Source organism: Sciurus vulgaris (genome assembly GCF_902686455.1).
Source record: "Sciurus vulgaris genome assembly, chromosome: 1".
Classification (NCBI taxonomy): Eukaryota; Metazoa; Chordata; class Mammalia; order Rodentia; family Sciuridae; genus Sciurus; species Sciurus vulgaris.
The window spans coordinates 42,975,109-42,993,700 of record NC_136461.1 but is presented as its reverse complement, the minus strand read 5'-3'; the positions used below and the strand labels follow the sequence as shown (position 1 = coordinate 42,993,700).

At 40.7% G+C, this 18,592-nt stretch overlaps 1 protein-coding gene across 6 annotated transcripts in view; it reads left to right on the top strand.

Annotated features, from left to right (window-relative positions):
* Nucleotides 1–11,267: 11,267 nt before the first annotated feature.
* Nucleotides 11,268–18,592, top strand: part of YIPF1 (Yip1 domain family member 1) — a 30,362-nt gene continuing 23,037 nt past the window's right edge. For 2 of the 6 annotated variants that reach the window (XR_013764139.1, XM_079142301.1), the window contains exons 1-5: nucleotides 11,268–11,442; nucleotides 11,853–12,113; nucleotides 12,367–12,435; nucleotides 12,788–12,867; nucleotides 16,752–16,915. Coding sequence is in view for 5 of the 6 variants with exons in the window: in XM_079142301.1 (XP_078998427.1) it covers nucleotides 12,837–12,867; nucleotides 16,752–16,915 (195 nt within the window). In the remaining variant the exon portion in view is untranslated. Of the gene's footprint in view, nucleotides 11,443–11,768; nucleotides 12,436–12,787; nucleotides 12,868–16,751; nucleotides 16,916–18,592 lie in introns of those variants that run through there. The other 4 variants (XM_079142298.1, XM_079142302.1, XM_079142300.1 and 1 more) reach the window with 4 other exon arrangements.

Genomic DNA, 18,592 nt, shown 5'->3' with positions numbered 1-18,592 from the left:
GGACACAGGGGTATGGAGAAGTGGCAGTTTTTTCTGTTTAGCGAGGCCACAAGTCTTCCCTGAGGAACTGATGTCTATGCTACAACCAGAAAGATAGCGAGCTGTCAGCCAGGCCATGTGGGGACAGTGATCTCAGTGGAGGGAACTGCAAGGTCAAAGGCCTCACAGCCAGAGCAAGCGTGGCTCATAGAGGCTCAGAGTTGGAGAGTGTTTAAAAACACATCTGGGAAGGGGACGTGGCCTGACTAAAGCCTGTTCTGATATGAAGCCATCTCTAAAGTATTGGTTCGCAAAGCTTTGGTTTATCGTCTCTGGCATTTAGTAAGAGCAGAGGAAGGGATGACAGGGGAGCTGGATGCCGCTCCCTAAAAGTGTCAGCCGTGGTTCTGGGTCCAGGAACCTCCATCACATTAGCTTTATAAATGTTTATTTATAAACTTTATAAATAAATATACCTAAAAGAAGTGAGAAAAAAAGACCCTTTAAAATATGCTTCATTTTGGAGCTTTTCACAGCAAATACCACATTTGTGCCTAATATGGAAGAGTATATCTCCTGTCTCTTCAAGCCATGACAGTCCCTCCCATGTGCAGAGCATTTGCCAGGTACAAAGAGCTCCTGCATCCTGAGATGACTAAACTTGTGGTTTTATAATGGGCTACAGTTTTGTATTGCATTTTTAGATCCACAGCAAAATTGAATAGAAAATACCATACGCACAACCAACCCTACTCCTTAGCAGTATCCCATACCAGAAGGGTGCTTTTGTCTCAATCAGTGAGCCTCCATGACACACCATAACCATCTGAGGTCCACAGCTAACATCAGAGTTCACTCTTGGTGTTGTATAGTCTATACATTTGGACAAATGTATAATAACATGTACCCATAAGTATACTATTACACAGAATAGTTTCACGGTCCAAAAATTCACCTGTGCTCCATCTATTCATTCTTCTAGAAACCCCCATGCCCTGGCAATCACTGATCTTTTTCTGTTTCCCTAGTTCTTACCTTTCTAGGGTGTTATGTAGTTGGAATCATACAGTATGACACCTTTTCACATTGGCTTCTTTTACTTAGTAATTTTCTTTTAAGTTTTCTCCCTGTCCTTTTATGGTTTGACCACTCATTTCTTTTTAGTGCTGAGTAATATTCCATTATTCCATTGTCTGTATGTGCCACCATTTATCTGTTCATCTACTGAAGGGCATGTTGGTTGCTCCCAATAGTTAACAGTTATGAACAAAGCTGCTATAAACATCCCTGCAGATTTTTGGGTAGATATCTGTTTTCAACTCATTTGAATACATCCATGAGCACAATTGCTGAATTGCATGGTAAAAGTGTGTTTAGTGTTGTAAGTAAGTGCCTCAACTATCTCCTAGACTGGCTGGATTCTTTTTTTCTTTTTTTGATACCAGGCATTGAACCCAGGGGTGCTTTATCACTGAGCCACGTTTTTGTATTTTATTTAAAGACAGGGTCTCACTGAGTTGTTTAGGGCCTTGCTAAATTGTTGAGGCTAGCTTTTGAACGATCCTCCTGTCTCAGCCTCCTGAGCTCTGGGATTACAGACATGCACCACCATGCCCAGCAAGAGTGGCTGGATTCTTTTGCACTCCCTGAAACATTAACTTAGAGTTTGCATTTCCCCCAACAGTGAATTAGAGTTTCTATTGCTCCACATCCTTGCCAATATTTACTTGAATTTTTGTCACTGTAATATATGTATAATGGTATCTCATTTTAACTTGTAATTCACTGCTTACATTGAGCATTGTGTGTGTGTGTGTGTGTGTGTGTGTGTGTGTGTGTGTGTGGTGCTGGGGATCAAATCTAGGGTCTTATGCATGCTATGCAACTTCTCTATCACTGAGCTACATCCCCAGTCCTTTTTCAATTTTTATTTTGAGACATGGTCTCATTAGGTTGACCAGGATGGTCTCAAACAAGCAATCCTCCTGCCTCAGCCTCTCAAGTAGCTGGGATTACAGGAGTGTACTTGCCTAGATGACAGGGCAAGCATCTTTTATATATAGATGCTTCTTGACTTATGGTGGGGTTATATCCTCCAGATAAACCCATTGTAAGCTGAAGATATCATAAGTAAAAAATGCATTTAATACATCTAGCCTACCTCATAGTATGGTTTTCTACTTGAATGAATAATCACATCAGGCATAGTGATATATGCCTGTAATTCCACTGAGGCAGGAGCATCAGAGTCCAAGGCCAGTCTCAGCAATTTAGTGAGATCCTGTCACAAAATAAAAGTTAAAAGGGCTGGGGGTATTGCTGAGTGGTAGAGTGCCCCTGGGTTCAGTCTTCAGTACTAGAAAGAAAAAAGAAAATTAAAAAAGCAAAAAAAAAAAAAGGGAAAGCCACAAGTAGAACAATTTTAAGTCCAGGAATATTTGCTCTTATTTGCCATCTCCATGTCTTTAATGAGGCATCTTTTGCCCTCTTTTGCCCTTTTTTTGGTGCTGGGATTGAACCACTTAGGGATTCTTTACTACTGAACCACAATTCCAGCCTGTTTCTCTCTCTCTCTCTCTCTCTCTCTCCCTCTCTTTCTCTCTCTCTCTCTGGCTCTCTCTCTCTCTGTACTGGAGACTGAGTCACATCGCCAACCCCTTTTTAAAATATATTTATCTAGAGACCAGGTCTTGAAAAATTGCAGGGCCTGCTTAGTTGCTGAGACTGGCCTCAAACTTGTGATCCTCCTGCCTCAGTCTCTCCGGTTGCTGGGATTATAGGCATGCACCACCATGCCCAGTCTCTTTTGCCCATTTTAAAATCGAACTGTTTTCTTCTGTTGAGTTTTAAGAAGTTTTTATATATTTTGGATAACAGTCCTATTCAGATGTATCTTTTGTGAATATTTTCTCCCAGTCTGTGCTTTGTCTTCTCACTTTTTTCAGTTTCTTTCATAGATTTTTTTTTTATCTTAATGTAGTTCAGTTCAGTTTATGAAACATTTTTTCATGAATCGTGCCTCTGGTGTTGCATATAAAAAGCCATCACAAAAAAACCCAAGGTAACCTAGATTTTCTCCTAGGTTATTCTCTTGGAGTTTTATGTTCTACATTTAGGTCTATGCCTAATTTTGAGTTAATTTTTGTGAAGAGTGTGAACTTTGTGTATAGATTTTTTTTTTTTTTTTTGGGGTATATGAATGTCCAACTGTTCCAGCACAATTTGTTGAAGGGACTACTTTTTCTCCATTGTACCACTTATGCCCTTTGTCAAATATTTGTTGACTATTTTTAAGTGGATCTACTTCTGGGTACTCTATTCTGTCTCATTGATATATTTGTCCATTTTTTCACCAATACCACACTCTCTTGATTATTGTTGCTTTATAATAAGTTTTAGAGTTGAGTAATGTTAGTCGTTAGTCCCCTGATTTTGTTCATCTTAATTATTATGTTGGCAATTCTGATATTTTTTTGCCTCTCCCTATAAATTTTTTCTTTCTTTTTATTTTTTTGGTATCAGAGATTGAGCCCAGGGGCACATAATAGTGGCACTTAACCACTGAGTCACATTCTGAACCCTTCCTTTTTTTTTTTTTTCCTTTTTTTGGGTACTGGGCGTTGAGCTCAGAGGCACTCAACCACTGAGCCACATCCCCAGCCCTATTTTGTATTTTATTTAGAGACAGGGTCTCACTGAGCTGCTTAGCACCTCGCTGTTGTTGAGGCTGGCTTTGAACTCAGGATCTTCCTGACTCAGCCTCCTCAGCCACTGGAATTACAGAAGTGTGCCAGCACGCCTGGCCCCAATCCTTTTTATTTTGTATTTTGAGATAGGGTCTCACAAAGTTGCTGAGGCTGACCTTAGCCTCCTGAGTCGCTGGAATTATAGGCATGCACCACTGGGCCCAGCTTCCTTATAAACTTCAGAATCAGTTGTGGGTGTTATATCAACAAAGTATCTTGCTGGGATTTGACTGGGAATTGTGTTGACTAAGGATCAAGTTGGGAAGCACTGACATTATGAAAATACTGTGTCCCTTTATCCATGAACACGGAACATATCTTCATTTATTTAGTTATTTGATTTCTTGCCTCAGAGTTTCTAGTTTCCTTACATAGATCTTGCTCATATTTTGTGAGATTCACACTAAAGATGCTAATTCAATGGTATTGTGCTTTTAAATTCAGAATCCACTTGTTCGTTGATTGTATATTGGAAAGCCATTGACTTTTTTAAAAAAAGTTTTTGGTTGCAGATGGACGCAATACCTTTGTTTTTTATTTATTTATTTTTATGTGGTACTAAGGATCAAACACAGTGCTTCGTGCGTGCTAGGCAAGCTCTCTGCCACTGAACCACAACCTCAGTCCTCGACATTCATTTTTTTGGGTTGACCTTGTATCCTGCAATGCTGCTATCATTGCTTTAGTTTCGAGAGTTTTTTTTTTCCAATTCACTTAGATTTTCTTCATAGATTATTGAGTCATTAGCAAAAAGGGTGACTTTTTATTTCCATTTCTTGTCTTATTTCACTAGCTTGGACTTCAGTACAGTGTTGAAAAGGAATAGATCTCCTTATTCCTGATCTTAGCAGAAAAGCTTATAGTTTTTCACTACTAAGTATAATGTCAGTCAGAGGATTTTTATAGCTGTGCTTTATCAAGTTGAAGAAATTCCCCTCTATTCCTACTTTGCTGAAACTGTTTATCATTAATGGATGTTGCATTTGTCAGATGCTTTTCCTGCATCTATTGATATGATCATGCGATATTTCTCCTTTATCCCATTGATTTGGTGTGTTGCATTCATTGATTTTTGAATGAAGATCTTGTTTCATATACCTGGAGTAAGTCCTACTTGGTCATGGTGCATAATTCTTTTTATACATTGTTGAATTTGCTACTATTTCTTTGAGGATTCTTGCATCTATATTCATGAAAGATGTTAGTCTTTAGTTTTCTTTTCTTGTGATGTTTTTGTTTGGTTTTTAGTATTAGGGTCATGCTGCCTTCATAGAATGAGTTAGAAGTATTCCCTTGCCTCTATTTTGAGAGCCTATAGAGAATTGATATATTTTTTTCCTTAAATGCTTTGTAGAAGTTGCCAGCATACCCATTTGGACCTGGTACTTTCTGTTTTAGAAGGCTGTTAATTATTGATTCAATTTCTTTAAAAGATATAGACCTATTCAGATTGTCTATTTCTTTTTGTGTAAATTTTAATAGATTGTATATTTTAAGGAATTAGTCCATTTCATATGTCTGAGCATGTAGTTGTTCATAGTAATTATTGATTATAATTTTAATGTTCATAGTATCTGTAGTGACATTCTCTTCTTTATTTTTAAAATAAAATTTAAACATTTAATTTTAGCATAAAATTTCTAAAATAAAATAAAATTTTGTTATACTACTAATTTGTGTTCTATCCCTTTTTTTCCTTAGGCTGACTAGAAGTTTATCAATTTTATTTATCTTTTCAGAGTACTAGCTTTTGGGTTAGCTGATTCTCTATATTGATTTTTTGTTTTCAATTTCATTTCTAATTTTATTGTTGTTGTTGTTGTTGTTTAGTTTAAAAATTTTTGTGGTGCTAATAACCCAACCCAGTACCTCATGCATGAGTCATATTCTCAGCCCCAATTTGTAATAATTTTTTCTTTCTGCTTATGTTGGATTTAGTTTACTTTTCTTCTTTTAGTTTCCTAAAGTGGAAGCTTAGAATACTGATTTTCTAATTCAATGATACAATTTTCCCTGTAAGTACTGCTTTCACTGTATCCCACAAATCTTGATAAATTGTTTTCATTTTCATTAGTTCAAAATACTTTTAAATTTCTCTTGAGATTTCCTCTTTGACTCATGAGTTATTATTTAGGAATGTTTTGTTTAATCTGCCATTATCTGGGGATTTTCCAGCTATCTTTCTATTACTGGTTTTTAACTTGTTTCCACTGTGATCAAAGAGCACAACTATTCTTTTTAATTTGTTAACATTCATTTTTATGGCCCAGAATGTGGCTATAAGATATAAAAGGGAGTTTTGACCCAGAAGCTGTCACCAGGATTACTTGATGAATGTTCCATGTGATCTTGAGACGAATGTGTATTCTGCTCTTATTGGGAAAAGAACTCTACAGATACATGTTGTATCCACTTGGTTGATGAGTTTTCAAGTTCTACTATGTCCTTACTTATTTTTCTGCCTGCTGGATATGTCTATTTCTGACAGAATGATGTTAAAGTGTCGAACTATAATAGTGGATTCATGGGTTTCTCCTTGCAATTTTATCCCTTATATTTTGATGCCCTATTAGGCATATACACATTAAGGATTGTTCTGTCTTCTTGAAAAGATGATCTCTTTATCATTATATAATGTCTCTTTTTATCCCTAAAAAAATTATTTTTGCTTTGAAGTTTGCTCTATTTAAAATAAAGATAACTACTCCAGCTTTCTTTTGACAGATGTTAACATGGTGGGGCTGGGGAGATAGCTCAGTCGGTAGAGTACTTGCCTTGTAAGCACAAGGGCCTGGGTTCGATCTTCAGCACCAAAAAAAAAAAAAAAAAAAGAAAAAAAATGATGGAGATGTTAGCATGGTAAATTTTTCTCTATCCCTTTAGTTTTAACCCATGTATGTGTATTTTTATATTTCAAGTGACTTTCTTTTGGGAACAGATTTTTTTTTGATTTGCTGACAGTCTCTGTCTTTTAATTGGTGTAGTTAGATCATCGAGGTTCAAAGTGATTATTGATACTGTTGGATTAATATTTGCCATATTTGTTATTGTTTTCTATTCATTTCCCTGTTCTTCTTTTAAAGAAAATATTTTGTTTTAGTTGGAGGTGGACACGATGCCTTTATTTTATTTTATTTTTTAGTGTGGTGCTGAGGATTGAACCCAGGGCCTCCATGCATGCTAGGCGAGTACTCAACCACTGAGTCACAACCCCAGCCCGCCCTTGTTCTGTATTTTTATTTTTATCTTCTATTCTTTTTCTACCTTTGTGGTTTCAATTGAGCATTCCATATAAATCAATTTTCTCTCTCTCTCTTTTTTTTTTAGCACATCAGTTATGCTAAGTGGTTGCCCCAGAGTTTTCAAGTCCAAGGCTACTTTTAAATAACACAATACTCAAGTAGTGCAATAATAAAAATAACAAAGTATTCCTAATTCTTCCCCTCTTTTCCTTACAATCGCTCTCACTCATTTCACTATAAATTATATATGTATGCATAATCAAATCATCATTGTCATTATTGTTTTGAACAAAAAATTAGAGTTTTTATTTTATCTCCACTTATCTTTCTCTAAGGCTCTTCCTTTCTGAGTATATGACCTATATAATTTTCCTTCTCTGTAAAGAACTTCTTTTAACATTTCTTGCAAGGTAAGTCTATTAACAATAAAACCCCTCAATTTCTATTTGTTTGGTAAAATCTTTATTTCAGTTACACATTTGAAGGATAATTTCTTCAGGATACAGAATTCTAGGTGGTGGTGGTAGTGGTGGTTTTTCTCTCAACATGTAAATTTATTACTGCTATAGATAAGATTTTTCCCCCCTCTGGTTTCTTTCAAGATTTTCTTTTATCTTAGATTTTCTGGAGTTTAAATATAATATATATAGATGTTGTGGGATTTTTTGAATTTGTGTATGTGCATGTGCATGCACGCGTGTGTATGTGTGAAAGTCTCCTGGATTTGTGGTTTGGCATATGACATCAATTTGGGGGAAACTCTTAGACACTGTTGTTTCATACATTTTTGTTCCTTTAATTGTTTGTTCTGCTTCTGATATTCCCTTTATACAGAATTGCACCTTCTATAGTTTCCCAGTGTTTGGATATTTTGTTCTGTTTTTTTCATTCTTTTTTTTTTTTTTTTTTTTTTTCCTGTTTGATTTTCAGTTTTGAAGCTTCTTTTACAGGTGTATGCCATCACCCCTGGCTCATATCCATGGTTTTTATTGGTGGTTGATCACGTAGTCATGGCTGACAGTCTAATATGACTGTCTTTTGGTCTCCAACCCCTCTGGACATCAAAGTGACACCACTTGGCCCAAGATCCCTATCCTAAATCACACTGTTAGCATAAACTATCTGAAAAGCCTTAGGTTATCAAGGACAATCCCTTTTTTTTTTCTCTCTCTCCTTTTTTTGGGGTAGGGGGTAATTTACCACTGAGCAACATACCCAGCCTTTTTATTTATTTTTAAAAATTTAAGACAGGGTCTCATTAAATTGCCGAGGCTGACTTTGAACTTGAAATCCTCCTGTCTTGGCCTCCCAAGCTACTGGGTTTACAGGTGTGCCACCATACCCTGCAATGAGGATGCTTTTACTAGGTAGGATATTTGGGGCTCAGAGGTTATCTCCCAGGAGCCAGGAAAGGTTTAAAACTTTCTTTGGACAACTCTAATCTGCTGGTCCAGTCTTATTGCACACCATTTTAATGGACTAAAGCAGAAGGAGAACATTATTTCCCATTAAATCTAGAAAAAGCATTTGTTAGAGTTTGACATCTACTTTTATTTTAAAAATAGAACTTCAAGAAAACTAGGAATAAGAGGAAGCTTCAGTAATAGAAAAACTGTATCTCAAAACCTCTCAAGAGCCTCAGGAATTTCACCTCAAGGTGGAAAGACCCTGAAGAGAGAAAATGAACATGTGTTTTGTCTATGCACATGGGGTCTTAGCATAGCAGAGATTTGACAGAGATTTCAGTTTGGTGTGACTGACGAAAACAGAGACTGACTCCTACAAGTCCAGGAGGGACCGGGCCATATAGAGCACTCCTGGGGCTGAAGAGACTATGCTCTGGGAACAAGGAGATGTACTCAATGGCCCTCCTGATGAGGGCACCACAGATGACCTAGGGATGTCTGTGGGAGAGATGACACCAAGGACAAAATGGGCCTCACCTAAAGCTTTGGCCATCGGGTTCCTAGGAAATTAAGACATAAACCAAGGAAAGGGGAGGACCCGGAGTTATCTGAGATTTTCTGTCAAATAAACATAACAAGGGCTAGACATACAAATTGACCTCAGATGGAGCAGGAGTGAAGAGCAGCGGAATGGAGCAGGGCAGGAGGGACGCTACCTCTGCAGGCGTCTGAGAAGTTGTGGCGAATGACTCTCAGGACCCATTTATCCATTGGCTTTCACTCTCCATCAGACAAAAGTACACCCCATTGGATGTTAACTCCCCACATTTCCAGGGTACAGGAGAGGGCATCCAGAGGTTCCAGTGGAGAAGCCCTGAGATGAGATGCTTTCAGACAGTACCCATACCCATAAGGAGCCAGTTGGATCCCACACAGAACTGGTCATGACAGAGGTCACTAGAAGATAAGCTGTGAGGCCAAGAAGATCTTAAGTGGTGCTTGAGAGTTGTCTGATGCCATTATGTCAGCTACTACTCTACAACAGGGGCCCTTCATACTTGTGATATCAGGGTATTCTCATTGCTTTCTAAGATTGGGGAAGAACAAGTCTCTTCTCTCAGAACCCCTTTCATGGCAGAGGCCAGCTTCAGTTTGCAAAGAATTGGTGAGAGAGGGTTACTAAAACAGTCTTCTCTGATGCCACAAGGAGTACCAAGGTTAAAATTAGTGTTCATCATTTCCTTCCTCCCCTACCTCTCCGCGGTCCTTTGGATTGACCTAGAGTTTTATCCCTCAGGGATATGAGCCCTTAGCAGCCCTTGTCAAGCTATAGTTGTTGCAATTGCCCATTTACCGTTATCTGTGGGTGTGGATGTTTTAAGCAGAACTTAAACTTGTGTGGGGAGGTAGGATAGTGGGGGTGGGAAGTATATATTCTATGAATGGGTTTCACTGGAAGTGATAGTAAGAAGTGTGACCCCTTGGTTTGCAGATCCATGTATGCTAGGTATTTAGAACAAACCACTGTTATAAATCATTGATAATCCATTACTTTAGTGCATGTATCTCACGCTGAAGGACAGTGCCCCCATCCCTTCAGGTGTTTTCCCCAAGCAGGAGCCTTAGTTCTGCCTTTAACAAGCCATTCCACCATTTTATTAGGCAGCTACTCCTGGATGACTGGTTCCAGTATCTTCCATGGTCATGTGTCCTTTTTGCATTTTCTTTACAATTAAATTGGTCCCTTGGTCTGAAGCAATACTGTGCATGTAGTCATTACAGGGTTGTTAAGCAAGAGGAGTTTGCTTTTTCCTTTGAGAAGGGAATGACTACTTCTGCCATTAAGGAAGTTTCATGGGAATCTGGAAGCAGGGTATGGTCAAGTGTCTCAGAATTTCTTACCTAATGACACCTATTCCAGTTCCAGGTTCCCACTCACTTTTTGTCAACACTAGGACTTTGATGAAGGACACCTATAAAGGCTGTGCCTTCAGTCTTCTTTGGAACTTCAACTACCCTTACAATTAGATCTTGGGTCTGATGTTCAGCCAGTCTTTCTCAAAGGTATAGCAGAATAAGAATCTCCTTCAAAGCTTCCATAAAGAGTCTTTAGCTTCCACAAAGTACCTTAAGTTGACAGGTGGCTGGTCTAACCTTCTCTCTTTCTCTGTCTTTTCCCCAAGGCTTCCAATGAAGTTAAGAGAAGTGGTCCATTCCATAATCCTTATAATTACCACTGACCTCTTACTGTTCCAGTACCACAGCCACTAGATTACTCCTTACCTTATCTACGCCTGCACCTCATCCCAATCAACCATAGATAATCATGATGCCAGCACCAGCTCCACCCTACCCCCTTATCACAAGTAATGGGGCCGCCATTGTCATCTGACTGGTGAGCAGTCCAGATCCAAAATGCCAACCTGAGGTTCTGTTTTCTGGGGCCACTCTAGTACCAACATGCCTTAGTGTGGGTTCCTCATATGACTAGTTTATTGGTGTGAGTCCAAGGACCAAGAGTGAAGGACAGGGATTGTAAATCAGGGAAGGAAGGAGATTCAGTCCAAGAATGCATTGTCAAATTGGCTACAACTGAAGGCATTTGGTTGCTTAATCCTGCAAGGTGGTTTGAAAGCCATATGAAAGTATTTCCCACTCTCCAAAAGGATCCAGTGTGGCAAGGTCTCCTTGTGTGAGCTATGGATTGAGCTTCTGCTGTTTATGCTACTCCAGATAGCAAGAACTTATTCACCCTGTATTAATCTTCAGTGACTAATACTGTGTGCCTGTGGCCCTGGTCTCTGGTCCTTGTCCTCAAAGCGCTCGCACGATTACAAAGATTGGCAAACAATAATGATCCGGGTAAACGTTGCCGTGGTAGAGGAAAGGAAGAGCAAAGGAAGTACAGGGAGGCGAAGGCAGCCTTCCCTGGGAGAAAGAAATGGTCCTCCAAGTCTGAGGGCTGTATAGGCAGTAACCAGACAGAGGCAGAAGGCAGGGCAAAACGTTTCTCCTCAGGACTATTCAGTGCAACCCCATCGTCGTCTGCTGAGCCCTGCCTTATTCAAGGTGAGGGTCATGTGTCTGGGGGTACACAGGTCAGTGAGGCCCATCCCTACTTGTCCCGTTCCCTAAGGGACATAGGCGCGGGAGAAGGCACAAACTCCCACTTTCTGGGGGTGCTCACACGAACAGGGCCATCTTGCCCTTGATCACTCGTTCAGGAACTCAGAATGTACTTGACTCATCAGTCCCTCACTGGTTAAATTTTTATGGCCAAAGAAACTAGGGGATGGTGACGCAGGTGACCTATATTTTCTTTTCGCAATCATCTTTTATTGCCCTATTTTGTATTGACTTAAGGAAAGACGTATAAAGGAACAGCAGGAAAACTGCGAACTCCTGAGAATTCTCTCGCCCTCTGGAGCGAGCTGAGCGCGGGTGGCCAGCTCGCTCAACCACCCCTCCGCTTCGCCCAGGCTGCACCTGTCTCTTTAAAGCGCACCCTCGGGAGGGACGCGGGAGAGACCCGGCTCCACCCATCTGCCTGCTGAGGTTCTCGGGAGTGGCTTCCGGGTGCTGCTGCCTCTTTAAGAGGGCGGGGCTCTGCCCGGAGGAGGCGAAGAAGTCCCTCCCTCCGGATCTCCGGCTTCCGGCAACTCAGCTGGACGCAAACCCGAGGAGCGGTGCACCTCAGGCCCGGACCTTCCCGGGATCGGCTGGGCTCCGAGCCCCGCGAGGTGAGGAGGCTCTGTCCGCGAGGCCAGTTCGGGGCCGAGGGGTCCCGGCATCTCCTTCCTGCCTGCCTGGGCCAATGCAGCGCGGCCGCTCTCCCTAAAACCTGCCTCCGCTTCGCGGTGTCCCTGGCTGCAGGGTCGCCAACACTCCAGCGCCTACTAATTGCTGGTTCTGCACTAAGCGACTTAGACGCACTGTCTCACCTAATGGCCCCCACACTGTGTGAGTGGGCATCATTATGAACCCATTTTACAGATGAGGAAGCTGAGGCCCCGAAGAGCGTACACACAGCAGAGAAGCCACAGAATCGGGAATCAAACCCAGGTCTGTCCTACCCCAGAGCCTCTGCCCTAAAACATTGGCTAGGCTGCCCCTGTTCCCCATCACCCCTCTGAAATCTCTGCCTCCCCTTCCTCACCCTCCATCTCCAGGCTGCATCTGGTCCCTCAAACATTCACACAGTGATTGAGATTGGATGGAACTTTTGAACACCCAGGGTTAGTTTCAATAAGTTTTAATAATACCTATGCATAGTGATTATCTTTATATAAATCTATTAAACCCCACTGAAAAAGGAGGCAAGAAAAAGCAGTACTGTTTCTAATGCTGAAATGTTTTATTTGTAGATGTTTTATTTTGTGATTCTACTAAGTGTACTTACTTTTTTTCCTTTTAGACCCCTGTAAATTTTCTTCCACATAGTTGGGAGAAGACCCACTGACTGAATGGCAGCTGTGGATGACTTGCAGTTTGAAGGTACAGCTGTTGGGGACCTGCCTTTATCTTTATGATCACTATTTCTGTACTCACAGCAATGAATTTTCATTGCTATACTGGGTTGTACGTTAAAAAGTATTATTTCAAACATCTTGGTAAGAGACTTGGCCACACCCAGGTTTTTCCTGTTTGTCCACACTGGGTGTTCATTTTTGCTGAATGACCCTTTGGATTGGCAACAGGTGTCATAAATTAGGTATAGTGGTTGCCTAGAGTTTTATAAACACTTCTATAACACTCACTATATGTCAGACACTCTTCTAAGTGTCTTAAAATAACTTGCAAAATCCTATTATTAAATTTAATTTTATAACTATAAAATAGTTATATTATTCTTCCTGTTTTTCCACTGAGGAAGTCGAGGCATAGAAAAATCAAGTAATTTGCCTGAAGGTCACAAAGTAAACCAGAAAGCCAGAATTTGAACCCGGGCAGTCTGGCATCACAAACTCTACTATCTGAGGAAGAAATAGGGTGTTTAAAAGAGAAATCCACTTCTTTGAAATATGGTATATATGCACAATGGAGTTTTATTCAGCCATAAAGAAAAATAAAATTATATCATTTGCAGGAAAATAGGTAGAACTTGAGAATATTATGTAAGCAGAATAAGAAAGTCAAGGGTTATATGTTTTCTGTCATATGAGGAAGCTAGAGAAGAAAAAGGAAAAGAAAGCAGGGTTTGGGGAGTCTCATGAAAATAGAAGGGAGATCAGTAAAGGGACCTGGGGTTGGGAGAAGGTAAGGGAAAGCAGAAAAATTAGGGAATGATAGTGGCCAAATTATATTGTTATATTGTATACATGTATGGGTATGTAACAACAGATCTCACCGTTGTGTATTATTAAAATGTACCAATAAAAATATGGAAAAAAAAGAAATCCACTTCTTTGGCAAATACCATCATGTCTATGATACATCTAGCATCTGACCACTACTCCCACCACGTTCACGGTCACCATCACCTTTTGTCTGATTAGAGCCCTTACCTACCTTTTGGTTTCCTGTTGTCTCTAGTTCCCCTCTACAGTCTATTCTTTGCAGCCAGAATAGTCCTTTTTTTCCTCCCCCTGCAGTACTAGGGATCAAACCCAGGGCCTTGCTCATGCTAGGTGAGCACTCTACCACTGAACCATAACCAAGTAGTCCTTTTAAAACTAAGTCGGGGCTGGGTTGTGGCTCAGTGGTAGAGAGGTCACCTAGCAGGGTGAGGCACTGGGTTCAATCCTCAGCACCACATAAAAATAAAGATATTGTGTCGACCCACAATTTAAAAATATATTAACAAACAAAACAAAACTAAGTCCAATCATGTCATTCCTTCAGAACCTTCCAGTAACTCCCATCTCACTAGGAGTGAAATCCAGAGCCCATTCTGTGGCTTAGGAGACCCCACATGATCCAGCCTTTCACTGCCTCTGATTTTGTCTCCTGCTGCTCTTGTCCTTTCTCTGCTTCAGCCAGACAGACCTTATCACTGTTCCTCTTACACTCTTCGTACAGTCACAACTTAGGGCTTTTGTGCCATCTTTCTGTTTGAAACATTCTTCCTTCAGATAGCTACATGGTTTGCTCCCTTACTCTGTTTGAATCTTGCTTCATCAGAGAGGCCTCCCTCAGCTATGCTATCAAGAAGTACAGTGCAAGAAGGTTCATGGTGGGGAACAGTATGTGCAAAGTCCCTGAGGAGGGAGGAAGTGTGTTTAACTTTTTTCCAGAGGATTGAGAGAAGGCCTGCGTTCCAGATCACAGATGGGGTGGTGGGTGCCGGGGAGATGTTGGCACAAAGTGAAGCTTGAGAAGAAGCAGGAGACAACTCTTGAGTTTTACTATTAAGGACTTCGGTGTTCAGAAAAGGACATAGGGTGTCATGAGTCATAGAAGGAAGTCATCCCTGAAGATGAATGGTAGTGTTAGAGAAAAAAGGGGAGTTTAGGAGTCCTCAGGTAGAAGACATTGTGTTAGGAAAGGAACAGAGGCAAGATATGGCTTAGGATATGCCAGAATGTAGAAGCAGAGAACACTGATAGACATACCCCCATCTTGCCCTCAAAGAGTTGAGGTGCACAAGAGTATCACAGAGCAGAATGTGTGAAAAGTCATCATATTACAGGTACACACACCCTATGCTATAAACAAACTGTGTCGTCTCCTGTCCCTCTAACATGGGACACACTTTCTGTCTTTCCTTGGGTCTCGATCATCCCCTTCTCTTTGCATGAGAGCTGCCTCCAGCTGCTTCTCCAGGAAGCCTTTCTGAATCCCATCAGCTAGATGAGTTATCATCGTCCCTGGACCCCCTTTGACCTTGGTGCTCTATAGCAGCACTCTATTCTGTCTGGCATGCCCTTCCCTCTGCTAACCTTCCGCTTTTAAAATATGTGACTTAAGCCTGTTTTCCTTGGACTGATTCTCTGGGAAAATTGTGACCATCTTTTTAAAATGTCAGTGCCCTGTCCAGCAATGATTGGTAGCTATAACCTTATGTCATTCTCATAACCTCTCTATGAGGTGGGTATTGTTTATATTTTACAGGTGAAGAAACAGATCAGAGGTATTGGGTCCACCGAGTGTTAGAGCCTTAACTCGAACAAAAGGCCATCTTATTCCAGAGCTCATGCACTTTAATAACCCGAATGTTGGCAACTGAGGCTGGAGTAATTTTACATACTGGCTCACTTTGGTTTTCTGCATGCAGCTATTCATATGCTGAGGGGCAGTAGAATTCAGTTATTCAAGAGCCCTGTCCTAATGCTGGGCACTGTGCCACGCCCGTGGTGTCATGATGGTGCCTTCCTGGTACCTTCCTTAGGCCTTCAGAGTTCAGAGCTGCTCTGAATTTTATTTAAGCACAACCAAATAAAGTATGTTAGGGGCTGGTAATACAGCTCAGCGGAAGAGTACTTGCCTAGTATGTGCAAGGCCCTGAGTTCCATCCCCAGCACCACACACACACACAAAGTGTGTTCGGATGCTCAGTCACTACTGATGGACATAAATGGGTGAGGTTCTTTTGGAAAGCAGTTTAGCAATATGGCTCAAGAGATTTAAAAATGGGAACCTAGTGATTGCACTGATAGGTAGTCATCCTCAGGCTGTTACCCAAAAGGCTTTCTCTACATAGACATTCCTTCTGTATTTCAAAGATTATTATTATGTGAAAAAAATATATAATCAGTAGACAAAGCAGGATGCACGGTTGTTTATTATGGCATGAGCCCATCCTCCATCAGGACTCTACGTACTGCATTCATGAGGTGAATGTTGGTTGAATGAAGGAATGAATGATCATTACTGGCATTAATCTCACTAGGCAGAGAAAAGGAAATATACCAAAATGTTAACAATTTTTGCCTTTATGTGTTGATGGGTCTGAATGACTTTTATTCTATTATTTCTACTTTCTTTTTCTTGTATTTTCTGTAGTGATTACATAGGACTTATTGGGGAAAATAACTTCAATTAAATTTTTTTGAACTTGAACCAAAGAAGAAAGGTTAGACTTTGCTTGGGTAATATTCCTAACTCTTCCCCAAATTCTTTAGAATAATTGTTATTTAGAATAAATGTTATTCTCTTCATTGAACACTGAGGGTTTTACAGGTTATTTTACTCAGGCTCATACAGTTAGTCAGTAGCTGAGCCAGGACTAAACTCCAAGCCTGATTCAATCCTTTTGTCATCATCATCATTTTTCCATGTCAGATTGATTTCTGGATGAGATTTTCTTCAAAGTCTGTTACTGCTTTCTCGGACAGCATCTGTAGCAAAGCTGAGTTGTAACTGCTTGTCTTTGAATGAAAAGTGTAGCGTTTCTAGTGTGGGTAAGGTCTCAGAGGCCTTTCTGTTCTGCTTGATTTCAGAATTTGGTGATGCATCCACTTCTCTAGTAGCAAACCCAGATGCCACCACAATAAGCATTGAGGATCCTGGTGAAACCCCCAAGCATCAACCAGGAACCCCAAGAGGCTCAGGGAGAGAAGAGGATGATGAGTTACTGGGAAACGATGACTCTGACAAGACTGAGGTTTGAATTTACCTTTGAATTTTTTTCCTTGAATGTTTTTAAAGCTTGTTCTTCTGCTTATTCTCATCTGCTGTGTGCCAGGGACGATGCTAGGTAGTGGTGATGCAAAGGTAAATGACATGCGGCCTCTGCCCTGGTGGGGTAAGCAGACCTTTACCACACACGGGAAGCACTGGTAGAGGGAACCTTGGCTCTGGGAGCAGAGAGAGTGGATTAGGGAAGAATTCTTGGAGGCAATGCCCTTGCATCATCTGAAGGAGGAGGAGGTGGCCATGGGAAGGAGGTGGGCAAGATGACGACACAGAAGTGTGAACTTGGTGCAGATGGGAGTGTCCTGTTTTCACTGAAATGGGAGCAAAACAGAGCTGAGGGCAGGAGATGACACCACACAGATAGACCAGGCCTCCACACAGCCAGTATGAAGTGTATTCTGAAAACAGCTGGGAGCTACTGAAAATTTTTAAACAATGTGCTTAGTTATGTTTAAAGATATGTACAATATGGTGGGCATGTGGTATATGAATTGGAGGAAGTCGGACTAGAAGCCAGAAGAACTGGTATTAGACAATTAAAGTGGTCTAGACTAGAAGGGGTGAAGCTGAACTAGAGTTGGACACAGCTGCGTAGGGGTTGAGCTCAGCAGGATATGCTGGGAAGGTTTGGTGAGGGAGTTCAGGTGAAGGGAGATCTCTAGGTCTCTATCTAGTTGGAGGTAAGTCAATCAAGTGGCTGTTTTTAATCACAGAGATATCTTTCCATGCTTGTAGTTGGCATGTTTTAGGCAAATAATATTTATTCTATATTATAAACCAAATCATGACTGGAATGCGCTAGAGGTGTACTTGCTTCACAGCAGTGTGCTCATAGGGTTCTTATTATTAAGATCGTGTGGCTCTTGGGCACCAGATGCTCTTTCTGGAACTCCGTGAAGTATCCAAATAAGTACTGAATTTTATGCTAAGTTGAATGCCATTTTATACCAAATATAGTGATTAAAACTTAAGAGCCTGAATTCAGGTCCTACCAATAGTTATATGGTCTTGGGAAGGGTATTTTTACTTCCTTAAGCCTGGGTTTCCTCATCTGAAATATGAGAAAATAATGTTGAGCCTTATCATCAATGTCATCACAATACCTAATATTGATTTAGGGTTTAATGAATGCCAGCCTCCATTTAAAGTTTACATCATCTCATTTAGTCTTCCTAATGACCCTGTGAACCAAGGGCTATTTTTATCCTCATTTTACAAATGAGAAATTTGAAACATAAAGTTTAAGTAACTTGTCTAGACACACAACTAGCAGGGAATATGTGAATCTTTAAACTAAGGCAGTTTGAGTCCAGGGATGGTTTCTCGTTGCTAGACTGTACCAGAGGTAAGTTGGCTCCCGCATACGCAGGAGGGGCTATTAGTGCAGCCACGTGTGTTAGGAGTCCCTAGACAAAGAGACCAGTAGGATTTGTATGTAGAGAGATTATTTTAAGGAATTGGCTTATGTGATTGTGGAGGCCTGTTGAGTCCAACATCTAATGAGGCTGGAGTTGTGGGAAGGAGTTGCAGTCAAAGGCCTCCTGCAGAATTCCCTCGGTGCTGAGGCAGGAACTGAGATGGGTGGTGGGGCTGGTTGACTTCTTGTTCTAGTCAGTCTTTCTAAAGTCCATCAATTGAAATGTAA